The sequence below is a fragment of the Budorcas taxicolor genome, chromosome 5, assembly GCF_023091745.1.
Source record: "Budorcas taxicolor isolate Tak-1 chromosome 5, Takin1.1, whole genome shotgun sequence".
In the NCBI taxonomy this organism is placed as follows: domain Eukaryota; kingdom Metazoa; phylum Chordata; class Mammalia; order Artiodactyla; family Bovidae; genus Budorcas; species Budorcas taxicolor.
The window spans coordinates 6,651,020-6,668,547 of record NC_068914.1 but is presented as its reverse complement, the minus strand read 5'-3'; the positions used below and the strand labels follow the sequence as shown (position 1 = coordinate 6,668,547).

Below are 17,528 nucleotides of genomic sequence, written 5' to 3'. Positions count from 1 at the left end.
AGTGTACTCTTTACACGTTGTATCTTAAATTTTTCTCTGTTGAAAAAGATGTCTTTCATTACTTCCTGAATCCTATCCCACTAAGTTATGGTGCCTGTTAAATTATACATATTTCATGTTGTTTCCTAAGGCCACATTTTTGTTAAACATTTTACTGGGGTAATAATCATAGGAGGTCAGTAGTACTGTTTTTGATCACTTTTTAATTACTTTATTTTCTTTTGGAAATTTTTTCAGTACTAAATGGTGTTTAGTTATAACAAATACATGATTTTTTTTAAATGAGCTTTTCTTCTTTCAAGCCAAATTTCATCTAAAAGCTTTCCTGTTCGGATTGTTAAAACCTCCTGCACAATACATTTTTTCCAGACTTTGTGATGTATATAATTTCTTCCTGCTATCTTCATAGCTAGTTGTTAGTCATAAATAGAAATACTATGTGTTATCCGTCATTATTTTCTTAGAAGTTTAAGTTATCAGAGAAAGAATCTAGGTTTCTTTTGGCATCTCATTTTATCCCTTATCAAATTAGAAGAGATGGTATGATGAATGTCAGATGTAGACATCTCCACATCCTGTACCTTTCAGTTAGCTGTATTAGATTCTCTTTCCCTCTTCAGAGGGTACACGTCCTTGTATTATTCGTCTCTTACTCATAGTAAAAGAACTACTAAAATCTGCTGCCTTTTACTTTTGTAGCTAGAAAGCCCCTTCAGAAGGCCTTTATTTATTCTCTGTCCCTAAACTCACAGGGTAAAATCTGGTGTGTAGCTAGTTTTGATCAGCATATTGGTTAAACATTTTTTGAACTGGAATACCTTTAGGACTGCCCCATCCTTCTCTATGATATTACACATTCAGAAGGATATACTTCCTTTCTTAGTCTTGTTTGTCCTGTTCCTTCATTGACCCTGGAAACTTGGTTTAAATTAACTCCATCTTGTAATTTTATTGGCTCTGCATTTTATTTCTATGTTGTTTCTTTGCCTCTGTCACAGAACCCTTAGCTTTTTGTAAGAAGGCTCAGCTAATGTTATTAAGTATTTTTGTCTCAGCAACATTTTAAAGTATATCAAAACATGATTGATGGATGCTGTAGGTAAGTAGTATAAGCAGGACTCTTTCTTCATTCAGAGTCTCAGAGCAGTCATTTTTCTGAGAGTTTAAGCTTCCTCTATCCCAGGTTTAACAATAGTCCTCTGTGGTCCTGGAAAATATTTGTTTCCAGTTCTTATTTGCCATTATGCTGATGGTTGAATTCACGTTTCAGTAAAAGTGCTCTATATGGAGCCTGTGTGTAGTACTAGCAATCCTTGGTAAATACAGCATATCAATTTAATAAGAGCAGCACACTGATTTCTGTATTATAATTTCCCACAGTATTTAACCCCATCTCCTGGCCTCATTATTTTGCCTTTTAATATGTTATGGTGTCATATTTCAGATTCTTATTACAAAATTTCTTCTTTGGAAAGTGTATTTTTACCTAAGTGAATAGGAACTTTCCTAGTGGTCCAGTGGTTAAGACTCCACGCTTCTACTGCAGGGGGTGCAGGTTTGATCCCTAGTTGGGGAGGTGTAAGATGCTGCATGGAGCAGCCAAAAAAACCTGAAGGCGTTACCTACATGAATTAAGAATGTAAAGTAGATATAGATTATCCCTCAGCTACATAGAGTTGCTTAAACTAAAGTTACATTTTAATGCCATGAGAAATACTTAAGAAACTTAACTCTGTCTATGAGTATAATGCAAATGTGAACTGAAAACACATTTAAGCTTTTGTATGGGTTATTTTTCAGTTTATTTTTGTTTTGCAGTCGTATTTTCTACTCCTGATTTTTTCTTTTTTTTTTTGGCATAATGGTCACCATACCTTTATTTACTTAACAGTCAGGTTTTCATTATTGAACTTAAAAAAAAAAAATATATATATATATCTTAATTTATCCCAATAAGATGATAAGAAATCATTTCAAATGTAAGACTTCTTTAAAAATTTTTTAAAACTGTAAAACCTAAATTTTTTTTCCCAAAATTGGTTCTGCTAACGGAAATTTTCTAATAAACAAAATTTCAGTATCTTTTGAAACTTTATTTAAATTGTTACTCATCTAAAAGTAATATGTTCACAGTGAGTTCAGTGTATATAAGAATTTAACATATGCACTTTAACTGCATCAGCCTTTCTTTTTTGGAGTGGGGAAGTTTGTTTTTATTTGGTATACTATGCTTCCGTATATCAAATTCAGGTTTGAATTATGTGAAAACAAGTTATGTAAATAATGAGGTCCCCCCCCCCTCCCCCCCCAGTTGGGAAGGATTACATTGATTTCTGAAGCTTTCTTACCACAAGGAATTCTGAACATGCAGGATTTGAACTTTCTCGTGTAATAATTGTTCTGCTAGAAAACCCTTTCCTGTTCCTGGCTTGGGTTAGTGCTTAGCTGTATTTTTAGTAACAGTCCTAACTCAGAGGCTATGTAAGCACTGAGCGAAGATGGAGTCACAGGGTAAACTGGGCTTGCTTCCCACAGGGAGGGCTGGGAGTTGAGCAGGAAGGAAGGCCTGTTTGTCAGTGCAACTATGTCTGAGTAGGCAGCAGGCGACACAATGTCTCCCTTGTACAAAGTAACTCTCTTAGTGAGTGCTCAGATATGTGAGGAAAGTGTTTGGGTAAGTGAAGGAGAAGCTTGGGGTATTTCAAAGAGATTCTTTTCATGTTTTTGTGGCATTTGGATTTCAGGGAGTGTACTATTTGTTGCAGCAAAGCACTGGCTTTGTTTTCCGGGGCATTTTAGAATTTTTGAACAAGCTCTGCTATCGGCAGTTTGGAACGTTTTACTTTCTAAAACTGTGAGCTTAATTTTAAAAATAGGATTTGTTTGTGATGAAAAGTTAATTTGTACTTCTTGAAATCAGTAAAAAATTAACTGTGGCATTCATTTTTAGGAATGACTTCTTTCCCAGACTTAAAATCTTCTACTTTTTATTGTCATTTTCATTCTGAAGTCTGAGCCAACTACTGATCATGATGAAAACCACTTAAAGCTGATTACTGGTGTTTAAAATGTATAATGTTGATTTCAACGATAATTTGCTTGTTTTAAAACAGTGGGGTTGTTGTTACTTCAGTGACTGTGATGAAAAAGTTTTTAAAATTTACTTCAGTTTGAATAATATAAAGTTCAGTTTTCAACAAAAGAACTAGTCATTTTTCTTATGGAAATCCTGATTTTTTTTTTTGTGGTCAGCTAACATAAATGGCTGTTATTTTAGAATACCGCTTTTATATTTTCAGCGGCCTTTAATTATCAAGCTATAAGTAGTTAACTTTTATAGAGTGTATGTACATGTTTCTAGTGTTTTGCTTTTGGATTTGTCTAGTGGAGTGTGACAATATGAACCGCTTTGACCGATCAGACAGAAATGTTCGACAGTCTCAAGAAGGATTTTGGAAAAGGCCACCCCAGAGGTGGAGTGGACAGGAACATTACCACCTTAGCCATCCTGACCACTATCATCACCATGGAAAAAGTGACTTGAGCAGGTGAGTCTAATTTAAAATATGTTTTCTCTCTTCACTAGTTTTAAATCGTAGTTCCCCCTTAACCTCTCAAAACTGTTTTTTGCCTTTATATTTAGAGGCACCGAAAAACATTTCAAGTTATGTGTGGTATTAATTGGAATAATATGTCTAATTCTTTTGTTTTGGCCTAAATCTTTTTTTTTCTATGTCTGCTGTTTGAACTTTAAAGTTCGATATTATTGTCTAGTTCTCATTTGGAAATGATCAGGTGTTTACTTTGTTAAAGTTTATTATGTTTCAGATATTAACGTGTGAGACTAGTGCCGAGTGATTTGTCTTCTTTTGTTCATATAATAAATTGAAATTTAAAAATTCCTCAAGTATGATGCTAGAATTCCTTTTCTTTTGAAGTGTAACGTAGTCTTTAATTTGGGTCAGACCTTATGTATAATGTGGCAATGTAGTCATTCAAAGCTGGGATCACACTCTGGCCTGGTACAGTGTAGCTTTGTTAGCGTAGATAAGTTTTTAACCTCTTTCTACTTCAGTTTACGATCTGTAAAGCATACTTAATAATACCTTTCTCTCAGGCTCAAGGATCAGGGATAAATGTGCCTGGAGCAGTGTTTGACTTACTGTAGGCACTCAGTGGCGGTTTTTAACTTTTTTCCTTTTTATTCTCTCATCTCATTCCCCTAGGGATTTAAAGTCCTTTTGGAGCACATTATTAGTACAAATAGTAAAATTGGGATAAAGAAATAGTGGAAAGGGGGAAATATGAGGCGCTGTAGAGTTCTTGAAGGAAGAGATTTGTCTCTAAGATTCCTTGTAGCAAAAGAAAAGAACAAAAAGCAAAGAACAAAACTTGATCCATTACAAGATTTATAATGTACATGGATAAAGGATATGTTTCTCAGTTGATTTGCTTTTATGAGACAGAAACCTATAAGGGATTGCTTTGCATGAGTTTTTATAAGGAGAACACCTTATGATGTAGTGGAGAGGTCTCAGACAGAATCCCAACGTAGAATTAATGATAAATTCCTTAAATCTTTAATTCCTTAAGTTAATGATAAATTCCATAAATAAAAAATGCTTTTTTATTTGTGTTCTTCAGTTCATGCTACAAAGAACTCTGGTCTGAGAAAAAGTAGTTCTACAAGTGAATCATTGGAGTTCTACAATGAACTCCAAATAAAGTTCCTTTTGTTGGTAAAGTCTGATGCCAGGATGAAATTTATAGAGTGTCTGGAAGAATATATGTAGTACATATCCTCCCAGACATTATTTTGGCTGTTCTCTTCCTTACGTCTGGGCTTTTGATAAGTAATGGACATCAGAGAGTTGGTCCTATCAGACAAGAATCTGAAGTAAAGATAGTCTTCATTGCTAATAATGATGATGATGCTTCCTTCATCTTTGATGGTTGGTTTGTAAGGAGGTAAATTTAAGGCTAACTTATGAAAATTTAGAAGCCTACCTAAAATGTGAACCTTGCTTATAAGATAAGATTTATTCAACCATTTAACAGGTATTTATTGAGAACATGTATGTTGAGTTCTAAACTCTTAAGAGGGAATGAATTTGGAGATGGTGTGAGAGGTGAAAGCTGTAGATTGGTAGTGGCTTCTTGGAGCATTGTTTTGAGAAGGATAAAACAAATTATGTAGTGTGTAAGCTTAGTTGGACTCATTGCAGTTATCAGCTTGGTAGAAGATTTTTGTGCCTTTTCCATCCCATAAAAAGATGAGTAGTAAATACTTCCTGCTGCCAGGGTGTTTAGAGTATGGGAGAGAGGGGTATGTAAGTAGTTATAATGCGGCAGTACAGCGTAACGATGATACGTGCCTTGAAGTGACGTATGCAGGACTCGAGGAGCATGCAGTTTTTTGCTTAGGATAGTGGTGTATCAAGAAAGTTAGGGTTGAACTGATAACTTGACTGTAGCAATTGCAGAGGATTCCAGGTGGTGCTCAGAGAAGGCAGTAACACCCCACTCCAGTATTCTTGCCTGGAAAATCCCATGGATGGAGGAGCCTGGTAGGCTGCAGTCCATGGGGTTACTAAGAGTTGGACACAACTGAGCGACTTCACTTTCACTTTTCACTTTCATGCATTGGAGAAGGAAATGACAACCCACTCCAGTGCTTTTGCCTGGAGAATCCCAGGGACGGGGGAGCCTGGTGGGCTGCTGTCTATGGGGTCGCACTGAATTGGACACGACTGAAGCGACTTAGCAGCAGCAGCAGGTGGTGCTAGTGGTAAACCTGCCTGCCAATGCAGGAGACATGAGACCATGGCTTTGATCCCTGGGTTGGGAAGATCCCCTGGAGGAGGGCATGGCAAACTCACTCCAGTATTCCTGCCTGGAGAATCCCTTGGACATTGGAGCCTGGCAGGCTGCAGTCCATAGGATTGCAAAGAGTCAGACACAACTGAAGCAATTTACATGCACGCATGCAGTTTCTATATAAGGATGAGTATTCAGATAGAAAAAATAGTGTGTACAAAGCCATGTATGGAACACTGTGGCATTTTCAGAGAGCTACTCTTAGGTTCATAGCTCAATTGCTAGGTCATTTGGAGGAGTGAATAAATGTGATCTCTAACTATAGATAGAAAAAACTATCCATGCATTTTAAGATAAAGGGTGACAAGTTTCAACTTTGTGAGACTGTTAATAAGAATGTCTAAAATGGAATGAATTACCTGGAGATAGCAATCTCTGTCCTTGGGAATGATGAAGCTGTGACTGATTATTTATATGTCAGAAAAGTTAAACATTTTTCAAAAACTGTATTTCTGGAGGTCAACAGGTGTAGAAAAGAGAACCTTTGATCAGATGACTATAGGAAGGCCAAGTTAAATGATTTTTTTAATAGTAGACTCCAGTGCCTTTAATATATAATGATAGTTCTGTGATGTTGCAAAAACTGGTAAAGAAAAATATGTAGCCATTTCCCAAAACACATGACAACAGATCCCTTGTAAGCAGTGTACTCTGAGGTCCTAGTGATTTGTGGGTCATCCGCACTCGTGAGTCTGAATGAGGAGAGAGAAATGCATAATACTGTTGATGGTTGCTGATTTGACTCAGGGCAGAACTTCCCAACAAATGAATTGACATACACTGGTTTCTTGCAACTAGTTAGAAGTTAAGCAGCTGATTGATCCGCTCAGGCTTTTGGGTAGCTGTGTGAGGTTTAGGACTCTTAGATTTCTTAGAGCCAGTTATGGGGTGGATGGTAGAAAAACCTCATCCAAAAGAAGCCTTACTCCAGCAAACCTTAGAACTATTATTTTCTTTCTATACCTTGATTTTAAAAGATTTGGATGTGCTAACCCCAGGGCCTTTTAATATATAACATGTGCAAAAGTTCCTCTTCCCATTCTTTGACTTCTTAAATGTTGCTGGTTCTCTTTCTTGTCTGTCCTTTAATTCTCATCGTTGTCATAATTAATTATAGGATTATGTCATATCTGTAACTCAGGGGACTGGTGGTTCAGAACCACTCATCTACTTTCTCTGTATTTTTGTCAGTACTGCTCTCTCTTTTCACCTGACCTAACCTGTTATTCCTTTTTTTCTCTCCAGACCTCCCCTTTTCCCTACAGCTTTACTAGCCAAGTGAAATTCTGTTACATCTTACTAAACCCACATCCTTGACCTCTCCCCCTACATTTTCCTGATTGTAACTTTTTCCCGAGTGTACTGATTCCTCAGTAGCCTTCTTAGATGAGGGATTCTTATTTTCTAGTCACTCTAGAACTGTTCTGTTTAGGGGTGAGGCTTTGTCTCCATTCCTCATCTTCACTTCTGAATGAAGGGTTCCTAAACCTCTTTCCTTTGACACTTAGGGCATTTGTCTTTATCAGCTTCTCCTTAGTGGTCCCATTCCCTAGTTTACAAAAGTCTTGGCCCCAGGCTCACTTCCCTCTGCACTGTAAGTTTTGCTACAACTCTAAATGTAGCCTCCAGTGTTCCTGTACGGGATTCATTTGAACTTCTGGCTCCCTAGTTCCTCTTACATTGACATGTAAAATCTGTCATCTGAGAATACAGATAGTTTTACCTTTTTCTTTCCAGTCTGGATACTCCCTCCCCCGGCCCCACATGATTGCTGTGGCTGGAACCTCTAGTACAAGTTGAGTGATAAGAGCAGTCATCTGTGTCTTGTTTCTGATCGTAGGATCAAAGTGTTTAATCTTTTACTGTTAAATATGATGTTCACTGTGGGTTTTCATAGATGGTCCTTATCAGATTGAGGAAGTTCCCATGTGTTCATATTTTATTGAGTTTTTTTAATCATGAAAGGGTATTCGATTTTGTCAAATGCTACTGCTGTGTCTATTGATATAATTATTTTTCCTTTCATGCTGTTAATGTGATGTATGCCTTTGATTGATTTTTCAGATGTTGTACTAACTTAACATTTCTCAAATAAATCCCACTTGGTCATGATATCCTTTTAGATGTTGCTAGATTCAGCTTCCTAAGTATTTTGTTGAGGATTTTCTATATCATTCATAACAAATATTTGTAGTTTTCTTGAGGTTTTTTTGTGTGTGTGTTTTTGATATCACACAGATTGAATTGGGAAGTGTTTCTCTCATTTCTATTTTTGGAAGAGTTTGTGAAGCAGTTTTGTTAACTCTTGATTTACTATTTTGTAGCATTAGCTGTCAAGGTTATTTGGGCCTGGGACTTTTTTTGCAGTGAGTGTTCTGATTGCTGATTTACTCTCTTAGATGATCTGTGGATGTCTGTTAGGCTTTCTTAGTTTGTAGTGTTGTTCACATCTTCTCTTTCTTTGGTGACCTTCTTAGTTGTTTTATCTGTTAATGAGGAGGAAACATTAAAGTCCCCACCTTAAGTATATCTTGTAGGGAAGGTTTGATGGCAACAAATTAGGTTGTTATCTGGGGATATTTTAGTTTGTCTTTAATTTTAAAGGATAGTTTTGCTGCATATAGGATTCTTGGTTAACAGGAAAGCCTTTCTTTTATAACTCCTATGCTTTCTGTTGAAAAATCAGCTGTTAATCTTGCTGAGCATGTCTTCTAACACAATAAAAGAACTGTTTTTCTTGTTGTGTTCAGGATTCTTACTTTTTATTTGGCTTTTGTTGGTTTGAATATGATGTGTCTCTCTTTTAGTTTGTCACATTTGGGAACTAATGATTAGAAAGCAGTTTCCTTAAATGCCTTGCACCAATAAGTTTCCAGCCTTTTCCAAGGGGCTGTGTGTGTGTGTGTGTGTGTGTGTGTGTGTATTCAGGGATACCTTCAACAACATGATAAGCAGTTTGCAGTACTGCCTTAGCCTTCATTTCCTGTTTGCTCAGAGGCTCAACATCAGCCAAAGATGAGGGATTAAGACTTTCTTAGGTGTTTCCTTGACTTCCACACGTGTATGGCCTTCTCTGTGCCTAGGAATATGTTAGGGCTTTCCAAAGCTTCCTGTGGACATGTGATTCCTCAGGTTTTCCTTTAAAATTTTTCACTTTCTTCTTTGTCCCAACTGGTATTGCCATCTCAGGCAGCTGAGATTTTTAAACCATTGTCACTAATTTATTCTCTTTTCTCTTTTAAAACATATTAGAGTTAAGGCCGTTCCCATTGAGGGAGCTCTGAATCAGGTCAAATAAAACAACTGCTGAGAATGGACCTTTTCTAGGGAGGTACCATTTAGGTCAAATAGTAACACTTCTCTGGAAACGGTGCTGCTTGGAGAGTTCCAATCCCAGTTTACCTCCCATCTCACCCTTAAGAGATTGCTGAATGTCACAGCTACTGCACTTGTAAAGCTATTGTTTTTCAAGCTACCACAGAGCTAGGAAGATAAGCAAGGAAATAGAATAAATTAAATGTCACAGAGTTTGGTCTCATGAAAGTCAGTTGGTTTTCTTCAGTAAGTGCTTTTTAGTTGTTAATTCCAGAGTTGATTTGGTTGTTTCTGCTGCTGCTACTGCTGCTAAGTCACTTCAGTCATGTCCGACTCTGTACGACCCCATAGACGGCAGCCCACCAGGCTCCCCCGTCCCTGGGATTCTCCAGGCAAGAACACTGGAGTGGGTTGCCATTTCCTCCTCCAATGCATGAAAGTGAAAGGTGAAAGTGAAGTTGCTCAGTCATGTCCGACTTAGCGACCCCATGGACTGCAGCCCACCAGGCTCCTCCGTCCATGGGATTTTCCGGGCAAGAGTACTAGAGTGGGTGCCATTGCCTTCTCCGTTGGCTGTTTCTAGAGTTCTGAAAAGTTGATTTTGCCAAATTTGCCAGTGTTCTGGATAGCTCAAATGGTAAAGAATCTGCCCGCAATGTGGGAGACCTGTGTTCGATCCCTGGATTGGGGAGATCCCCTGGAGCAGGGCATGTTGACTCCCTCCAGTATTCTTGCCTGGAGGATTCCATGGACAGAGGCGCCTGGAGGGCTGCAGTCCATGGGCTCGCAAAGAGTTGTGCACGACTGAGAGACTGACACACACACTCTTAGAGCTTTTATGTGGGAGTGGGTTTTTGAAGACCTTTGATTCTGCCGTTCTGTAAGTCCTTCCTTCTTTTCCTTTTGTCATGACTGTTCAAAAAAAATTAATGGCCTTTATTTTTTAGAGCAATTGTAGGTTTACAGAAATTCTAGGCAGAAGGTACAGAATTCTCATAACTCTTGTACACAGTTAATTATAAGAGTTAATTCCCTTAACTCTTATACACAGTTTCTCTATTATTAACATCTTGTATTAATGGGGAATATTTGTTTCAATTAATGAGTTAATATTGACACATTATTATTAACTAAAATGTATAGTTTACATTAGGACTCACAACGCTTTGAACCAGTAGGTTGTGTGTACATTCTGTGGACTGACGCATGCATAGTAGTGTGTATCTACTGTTACTGTATCACACGGAATAGTTTCACTGTCCTTGAAACCCCACATTCTCCATGTATTCATCCTTTTCTTCACCTCTGAACCCCTGCCTCCTGGAAACGTTGTTGACAAACAGTGAAACAGTGATCTTTTTACTGTCTCCATAGCTTTGCCTTTTAAACAGAATGCCATACAGTTGGAAACAGAATGTAGCCTTTTCAGATCAGCTTCTTTTAGCAGTACGTATTGGAGGTTGCTCCATGTCTTTCTGTGGCTTTATCTCACTTAAGAACAGTCGTTTCTCTTTATCACTAAGAAAGAGTCCATTGTATGGATGAACTGAAGAACCCACCTACCAGTGAAGGTAGACAAGAGATGTGGGTTTGATCCCTGGGTCATGAAAATCCCCTGGAGCAGGGCAAGACAACCCACTCCAGTATTCTTGCCTGGGGAATCCCATGGATAGAGGAGCCTGGCAGGCTGCGGTCTATAGGGTTGCAAAGAGCTGGACACAACTGAAGTGACTTAGCACACTTGCACATGCACGTCTGGATGAACTGCAATTTGTTTATCCGTTTACCTACTGAAGGATGACTTGATTGCTTCTGAATTTGGTAATTATGAATAAAGCTGCTCTAAACATTTATGTGGGTAATTATTCAACTCATTTTGGTAAATATTAAGAAGCATGATTGTGGCATTTTATAAGAATATATTTGATTTGGGCTTCCCAGATGGTGCTTGTGGTAAAGAACCTGCCTGCCAATGCAGGAGATAGAAGAGACCAGGGTTCAATCCCTGTGTCCAGAAGATCCCCTGGAGGGGAGGGCATGGCAGTCCACTCCAGTATTCTGGCCTGGAGAGTCCCACGGACAGAGGAGCCTGGCAGGCTGCAGTCCGTGGGGTCCCACAGAGTCGGACTCAAGTGCAGCGACTTAGCATGAACGCACACACGCATACGTGTTTAGTTTGGTAAGAGATTGCCATGGCTGTGCATTCACTTCTCTTCCAGCAATGAGTAGGAGCTCCTGTTGCTGCATACCCTTGTCAGCATTTGGTGTTGTGGATTTTGATCGTTCTGATAGGTGTTCAGTGGCATTTCATTGTTGTTTTAATTTGCAGTTCTCTAATGGTATGATTTGGGGCATTTTTTCATAGACTTCTTGGCTATATCTGTGTTTTGTCTTAGTGAGATGTCTGTTTAGAGCTTTTGCTCATTCTTAAAATTGGCTATCTGTTTTCTTGTTGAACTTTCGGAGTTCTTTATATATTTTAGATACCAATCCTTTGTCAGATACATTTACTACAAATATTTTCTCCAGTCTGTGTTTTTCATTTTCATTTTCATAATGATATTTTTCACAGGGCATATATTTTTAATTTTATGCAGGACAACTTGTCAGTCTTTTCTTTCATGGGTTGTACTTTTTGTGTCATATCCAAAAACATATTGCCAAAGTCACCTAAATTTTCATTGTTACTTTGTAGTTTTGCATTTTATATTTAGATCTTTGACCAGTCAGTGTTCAGTTAATTTTTGAAAGGTGTGCAAGGTGGTGTGTTTTTTTTTTGGTGTATAAATGTCTAATTATTTCACTACTATTTGTTGACAAGACTGTCCTGTCTCCTTTGAATTGCCATTGCTCCTTTACTAGGGATCAGTCAGTTCAGTTCAGTTGCTCAGTCATGTCCGACTCTTTGTGACCCTATGGACTGCAGCACACCAGGCTTCCTTGTCCATCACCAACTCCTGGAGCCTGCTCAAACTCATGTCTATCATGTCAGTGATGCCATCCAACCATCTCATCCTCTGTCATCCCCTTCTTCTCCTGCCTCCAGCCTTTCCCAGCATCAGGGTCCTTTCCAGTGAGTCAGTTCTTCGCATCAGGTGGCCAGAATATTGGAGTTTCAGCTTCAGCATCAGTCCTTCCAATGATTATTCAGGACTGATTTCCTTTAGGATTAACTGGTTTGATCTCCTTGCAGCCCAAGGGACTCTCAAGCGTATTCTCCAACACCACAGTTCAAAAGTATCAATTCTTCAGTGCTCAGCTTTCTTTATAGTCCAACTCATATCCATACATGACTACTGGAAAAACCATAACTTTGTCTAGATGAACCTTTGTCAGCAACATAATGTCTCTGCTTTTTAATATACTGTTTAGGTTGGTCATAGCTTTTCTTCCAAGGAGCAAACATCTTTTGATTTCATGGCTGCAGTCACCATCTGCAGTGATTTTGGAGCCCCCCCAGAATAAAGTCTCTCACTGTTTCCATTGTTTTCCCATCTATTTGCCGTGAAGTGATGGGACCCGATGCCGTAATCTTAGTTTTTTGAATGTTGAGCTTTAAGCCAACTTTTTTACTTTTTACTCTCCTCTTTTACTTTCATCAAGAGGCTCTTTAGTTCTTCGCTTTCTGTCACAAGGGTGGTGTCATCTACGTATCTGAGGTGATTAATATTTCTCCCGGCAATCTTGATTCCAGCTTGTGCTTCGTCCAGCCCAGCATTTCTCATGATGTACTCTGCATTAAGTTAAATAAGCAGGATGACAATATACAGCCTTGACGTACTCCTTTCCCCATTTGGAGCCAGTCTGTTGTTCCGTGTCCATTTCTAACTGTTGCTTCTTGACCAGCATACAGATTTCTCAGGAGGCAGGTCAGGTGGTCTGGTATTCCCATCTCTTGAAGAACTTTCCACAGTTCATTGTGATCCACACAGTCAAAGGCTTTGGTATAGTCAATAAAACAGAAGTAGATTTTTTCTGGAACTCTGTTGCTTACCAAGGATCAGTTCACTGTATGGGTGAATTTTTGGACCTTCTATTCTGTTCCATTAATCTTTTTGTCTCTATCACAGTCTTGATTACTGTCAGTTGATACAGAAAGTCTGTAAGATAGTATCAGTATTCTGACTTTCTTCTTCTTCAGTATTGTGTTGGTTATTCTGGGTCTTTTGCCTGTTCATATAAACTTGAGAATCACTGTTACTATCCACAGACTATCTTGTTTGGATTTTAATTGAGATTATGTTGAATCTAGCATTAAAGAATAGATAACCATGATGTTGAAAATATATGTGTTTAACTTTTAATATACCATTTCTATTAATAGTGAGAAAAAAGCTAAAGGTTTTGTGAAGTCAAACTGTGATTGAGATTAGGAGATAAATGAGAAAGAAAAATCCCCAAATCCCTCTCTTTCTCTCTCTCTCACACACACAGAGTATCTCCACTCACCATTCTAACCTGTGAATTACAAATCTTCAGTTTCACACAAAAATCACCTATCTTAGTCATAAAGAAGCTCTGATAGAAGTGGAGAAGAATGTAAATGTATGGATAGAGCCATATAATTTGGGGAGATTACTTCGAAATTGCGATAAGTGGTTATGCAGCCAAGTGATTATTTGATGTGTGGATTGAATATCAGGTGCTGCTCCTGTATATGGTTTAAATTTAAATTGGTTTTGAAAAAGCTTATTTCTTACAGATTCCTTTTTGTAGTTACTCTGATCCTTTTGTTGTTGTTGTTGTTGATTTTATTGGCTATACTTACAGAACAATGTTAAATGATACTGATGATAGTGAGCATTTCATTCTTATGCTTCTTAACCACTGAGGTAATTTTTACCTTCATCCATACCTGTATTGGTTCAATTCTTCATATCCACCAGCCTGTTTGGTCTGTGATTGACCACATAGGTTCTGCCTTTGCAAACACACTGCTCACCTTCCAGTGTTTTCTCCAAAGCAGCTTGAAGTCTTCTGCTGCTTTCATGACCTAATTTCTCTTTAGAAGTCAGTGATTGTTAAAATCTGTACAGAAGTACAAATTTATGACTGTCCAGCTAACATAAGGTGTTTTGTCCAGTCCTCTTTGTCTCATGTTTTTACCTCTCAGTCTTTTTCAAAGATGCAGATTTTCCTTTGTGAACTGCATCATCTTCTCAGAAGGTGAAATCTCAAAATCTTCATTATCTTGTTTTTCCCTTCTGTTTTATTTTCTGAAAACAGCCTCTCATATATTTGCTTTCTGTCTTAGTTTTGTCTTCTTCTGTCTTTGTACCTTCTCAATTATACTCATTTTATTCCCAGCAACCTTCACATGGCCCTCATTGAGATGTTATGTTGTTTCCACCTTACTGTCATATGGTTTAGTAACAGTTTACACCCATATTAATAGAGCATTGTGTCAACATTTATCAATTGGGTAATTTAGGAGAAGGGTATATGGCATTATAGTATTCTTTTGACATTTGTGTTAGAAAAAATTTTCAATATAAAGAAGTTAGAAATTATTGATAGCAATAATAATAGTAATACATCAGTAATTGGTTTTTACCTAACAATTATTACATATCAAGCACCATTCCAAACACTTTAGCATATATTATTGCCTCATTTAATCCTTTTACCAACCTAGTAAGATACTCTTATTCTCATTTTATAAGTCAGGGAAATGAAGCATAGATAAAGTAACTTGCCCTTTGTGGTATATAGCTAAGTGAGTGACAGAGCTGAGATTTGAACGCAGATAATCTGCATTAATTGGATAATGTAAAAATGAATAAATCCTTGTTTTTAAAGGGCTTATAATCAGAGGTGACATGTATGCAGGTTTCTTTCATTTATGCTATAAAATAATTTATGGATCATAAAACAGTTTTATCTAGTTCAAGGTCATTAAGACTTGGACGAGATATAAGTTTAGTTTTGGGTCTCATGGTGGAGGTATTAGAAATGCAACTTAAGGCATATGAACTTTATTTGGTAGGCTCTGGACAGCACTGAGAGAATCTATGGCCCAAAGAATACTGAGTATTTTCAATAGCTAGTTACTATGAGCCAACATAAAAACTTAAGTTCTAGGATGGAGCTGTGTCTTTTACACTGTTTTGGCTTCTCTAGGTGCCAGTTCTTTGTCCCCATAATCAGTTAGTGATCAAGACCTTTTGACCCTTCCTTCGAAATGTTTTTAATTCATCACTTCCTTACATATGGTTCATATTTATACCTAAATCTAATATAGGCCATTATTCCATTCCTGATTCATGCTTTGGCAGTCTCTGGTAAATTGGCTATGGATTAAAAAGTTGGTCTGAGGGAGGCAAGTATATGGAGGGATGAAGTAGAAGAATGAATTGGATTCAGGCTGTTTGTGGTCCCCTAAGCCATACGTGAGAGTCTCCTTGTCCCTGAAAAACACGCACTTTTGTGCCATTTCTTTTTATTTTCTTTTTCTAGAAAGCTTTCACCTTTCATTCCTGCCCAACTCAAACCTTGTACTTTATAATTCATCCCAAGTTCTTTCCTATTCAAAAAAATTTCCCAAATTATGTCAACTTTTTCTCCAAGAACATAACTCTTGTCTCTACTATTCATTTGCCAGGTGATTCTTTTTGTCTTACTAGAAAAATTTTTCATTACTCTGTATATATCTTGTCTATTCAGTTATAGATGGTAAAGTCATAGTAATAATTATCATTATTCAAAATTTAATAATTCAACTATATTTTGAATCAACAAAGATAAAATAGTTAAATGTGAACAAATTAGGGTCTTACCTGTGGATCAGCATTTAAATGTTCTTAAAAATCTCTTTCTTGGGTTGAAAGAAAAATCAGGCCTAAAATCAAGTATGAGAAGTAGCTTCAGAGAAGAATAATTACCTTATGAAAACCAAGCTCATATTGAATATTTGAGAATTTAGAGATTTGGGAATATTTGTTAAAACCTAGAAAATTTATTAGAAAATGTATTTCTACTTTTGAAATTTAATGTATCCATGAATTTAAGTTTAATCCTGATATGTTAATGTAGATGTTATATTGGAGAGAATACTTTTTTAGTGTATTATTTTAAATATTGAAATTTTACATATATCACAAGTTCTTATATTAAAAACTAACTGGGATTATGTGTAATGTGAATACAGTAATTTTTAGATTGCTATAGCTATGACTGCTGGTTAAAACATTCTGTTTTTCATGTCCATGAAACACATTACCCTTAGTTTTTATTTCCTCTTATTCAACATGTATGTTATTGTATGGAACAAAGGAAACTTTAAAATTTAAAAAACAAAATTAAAAAAAAGAATTTTTTAAGGTAGTTTAAGATTAGGAAATATGTGGTGTGTTTAAGACTTTGGTAAAACCTTGTTTAATCTTTACTGGAAAAGATGGTTTATCAGCAATGTAAAAACAAAAGAAGAATAACACTATATTTGTCTTAACTATCTGCTGGAACTTCCCAGAAATAGGAGTCCAGGGGTATATCTAAACTGGGAATTAATGAGGGTAACAGCTAGAAAAAGATGTGAAGTTTAAGAGAGTAACTAAAATTAAAAGCTAAAGATCAATCAGTGCAGAAGAGTAAAATAAATATAACTTTTTCCAGGCAAGACCTTTCCCCAGAAGTTTTTGTTTCTACTCTAGTTCCTAAAGAATAAGCTTTACATAACCAATGTGTAAAATACACAAAAGGAGGGAGTGCAGATGATAACTGTGTTAATGACAACTAGAATTGATTGAAATTTTCAGTGAAAGCAAATTCGCTATCTGAGATGAGTAAAAGTCAAAAGGCTTTGTGATAATAAATGATTTGTAATAATCACTGTAATAATATCATAATCTTTCTTTCTTTCTGAAATTATATTGTATATCTTTTCCCTCCAACTTCTTCCCCTGCCCTTCCAGAGGCTCTCCCTATAGAGAATCTCCTTTGGGTCATTTTGAAAGCTATGGAGGGACCCCCTTTTTCCAGGCTCAGAAGATGTTTGTAGATGTACCAGAAAATACGGTGATACTGGATGAGATGACCCTTCGGCATATGGTTCAGGATTGCACTGCTGTAAAAACTCAGTTACTCAAGCTGAAACGGCTGCTGCATCAGGTTAGTATATAGGGAACATTTTCAACTCTGATATTTTGAATTGCAAATGGATTGACTTTACTATTTTTTTAAAGTAAAGTTGAGTTTCTAATGACTGTTTAGATTTGTGGAGAAATAATGGTCATAAATAGTACCGAACAGAAACTCTTCTGAGGGGAGAAAAAGACTTGGGGTTTTGCATGATGGTCTCTGTAAAGTCACCAGCATTTATGAGCTGTATAATATTTGGT

At 37.0% G+C, this 17,528-nt stretch overlaps 1 protein-coding gene across 1 annotated transcript in view; it reads left to right on the top strand.

Annotated features, from left to right (window-relative positions):
• CCSER2 (coiled-coil serine rich protein 2) overlaps positions 1–17,528 on the top strand; it is a 122,069-nt gene that overhangs the window by 35,000 nt on the left and 69,541 nt on the right. Inside the window, exons 4-5 of the mRNA XM_052640144.1 lie at positions 3,386–3,548; positions 17,103–17,298. Coding sequence (XP_052496104.1) covers positions 3,386–3,548; positions 17,103–17,298 — 359 coding nt within the window. The remainder of the gene's footprint in view (positions 1–3,385; positions 3,549–17,102; positions 17,299–17,528) is intronic.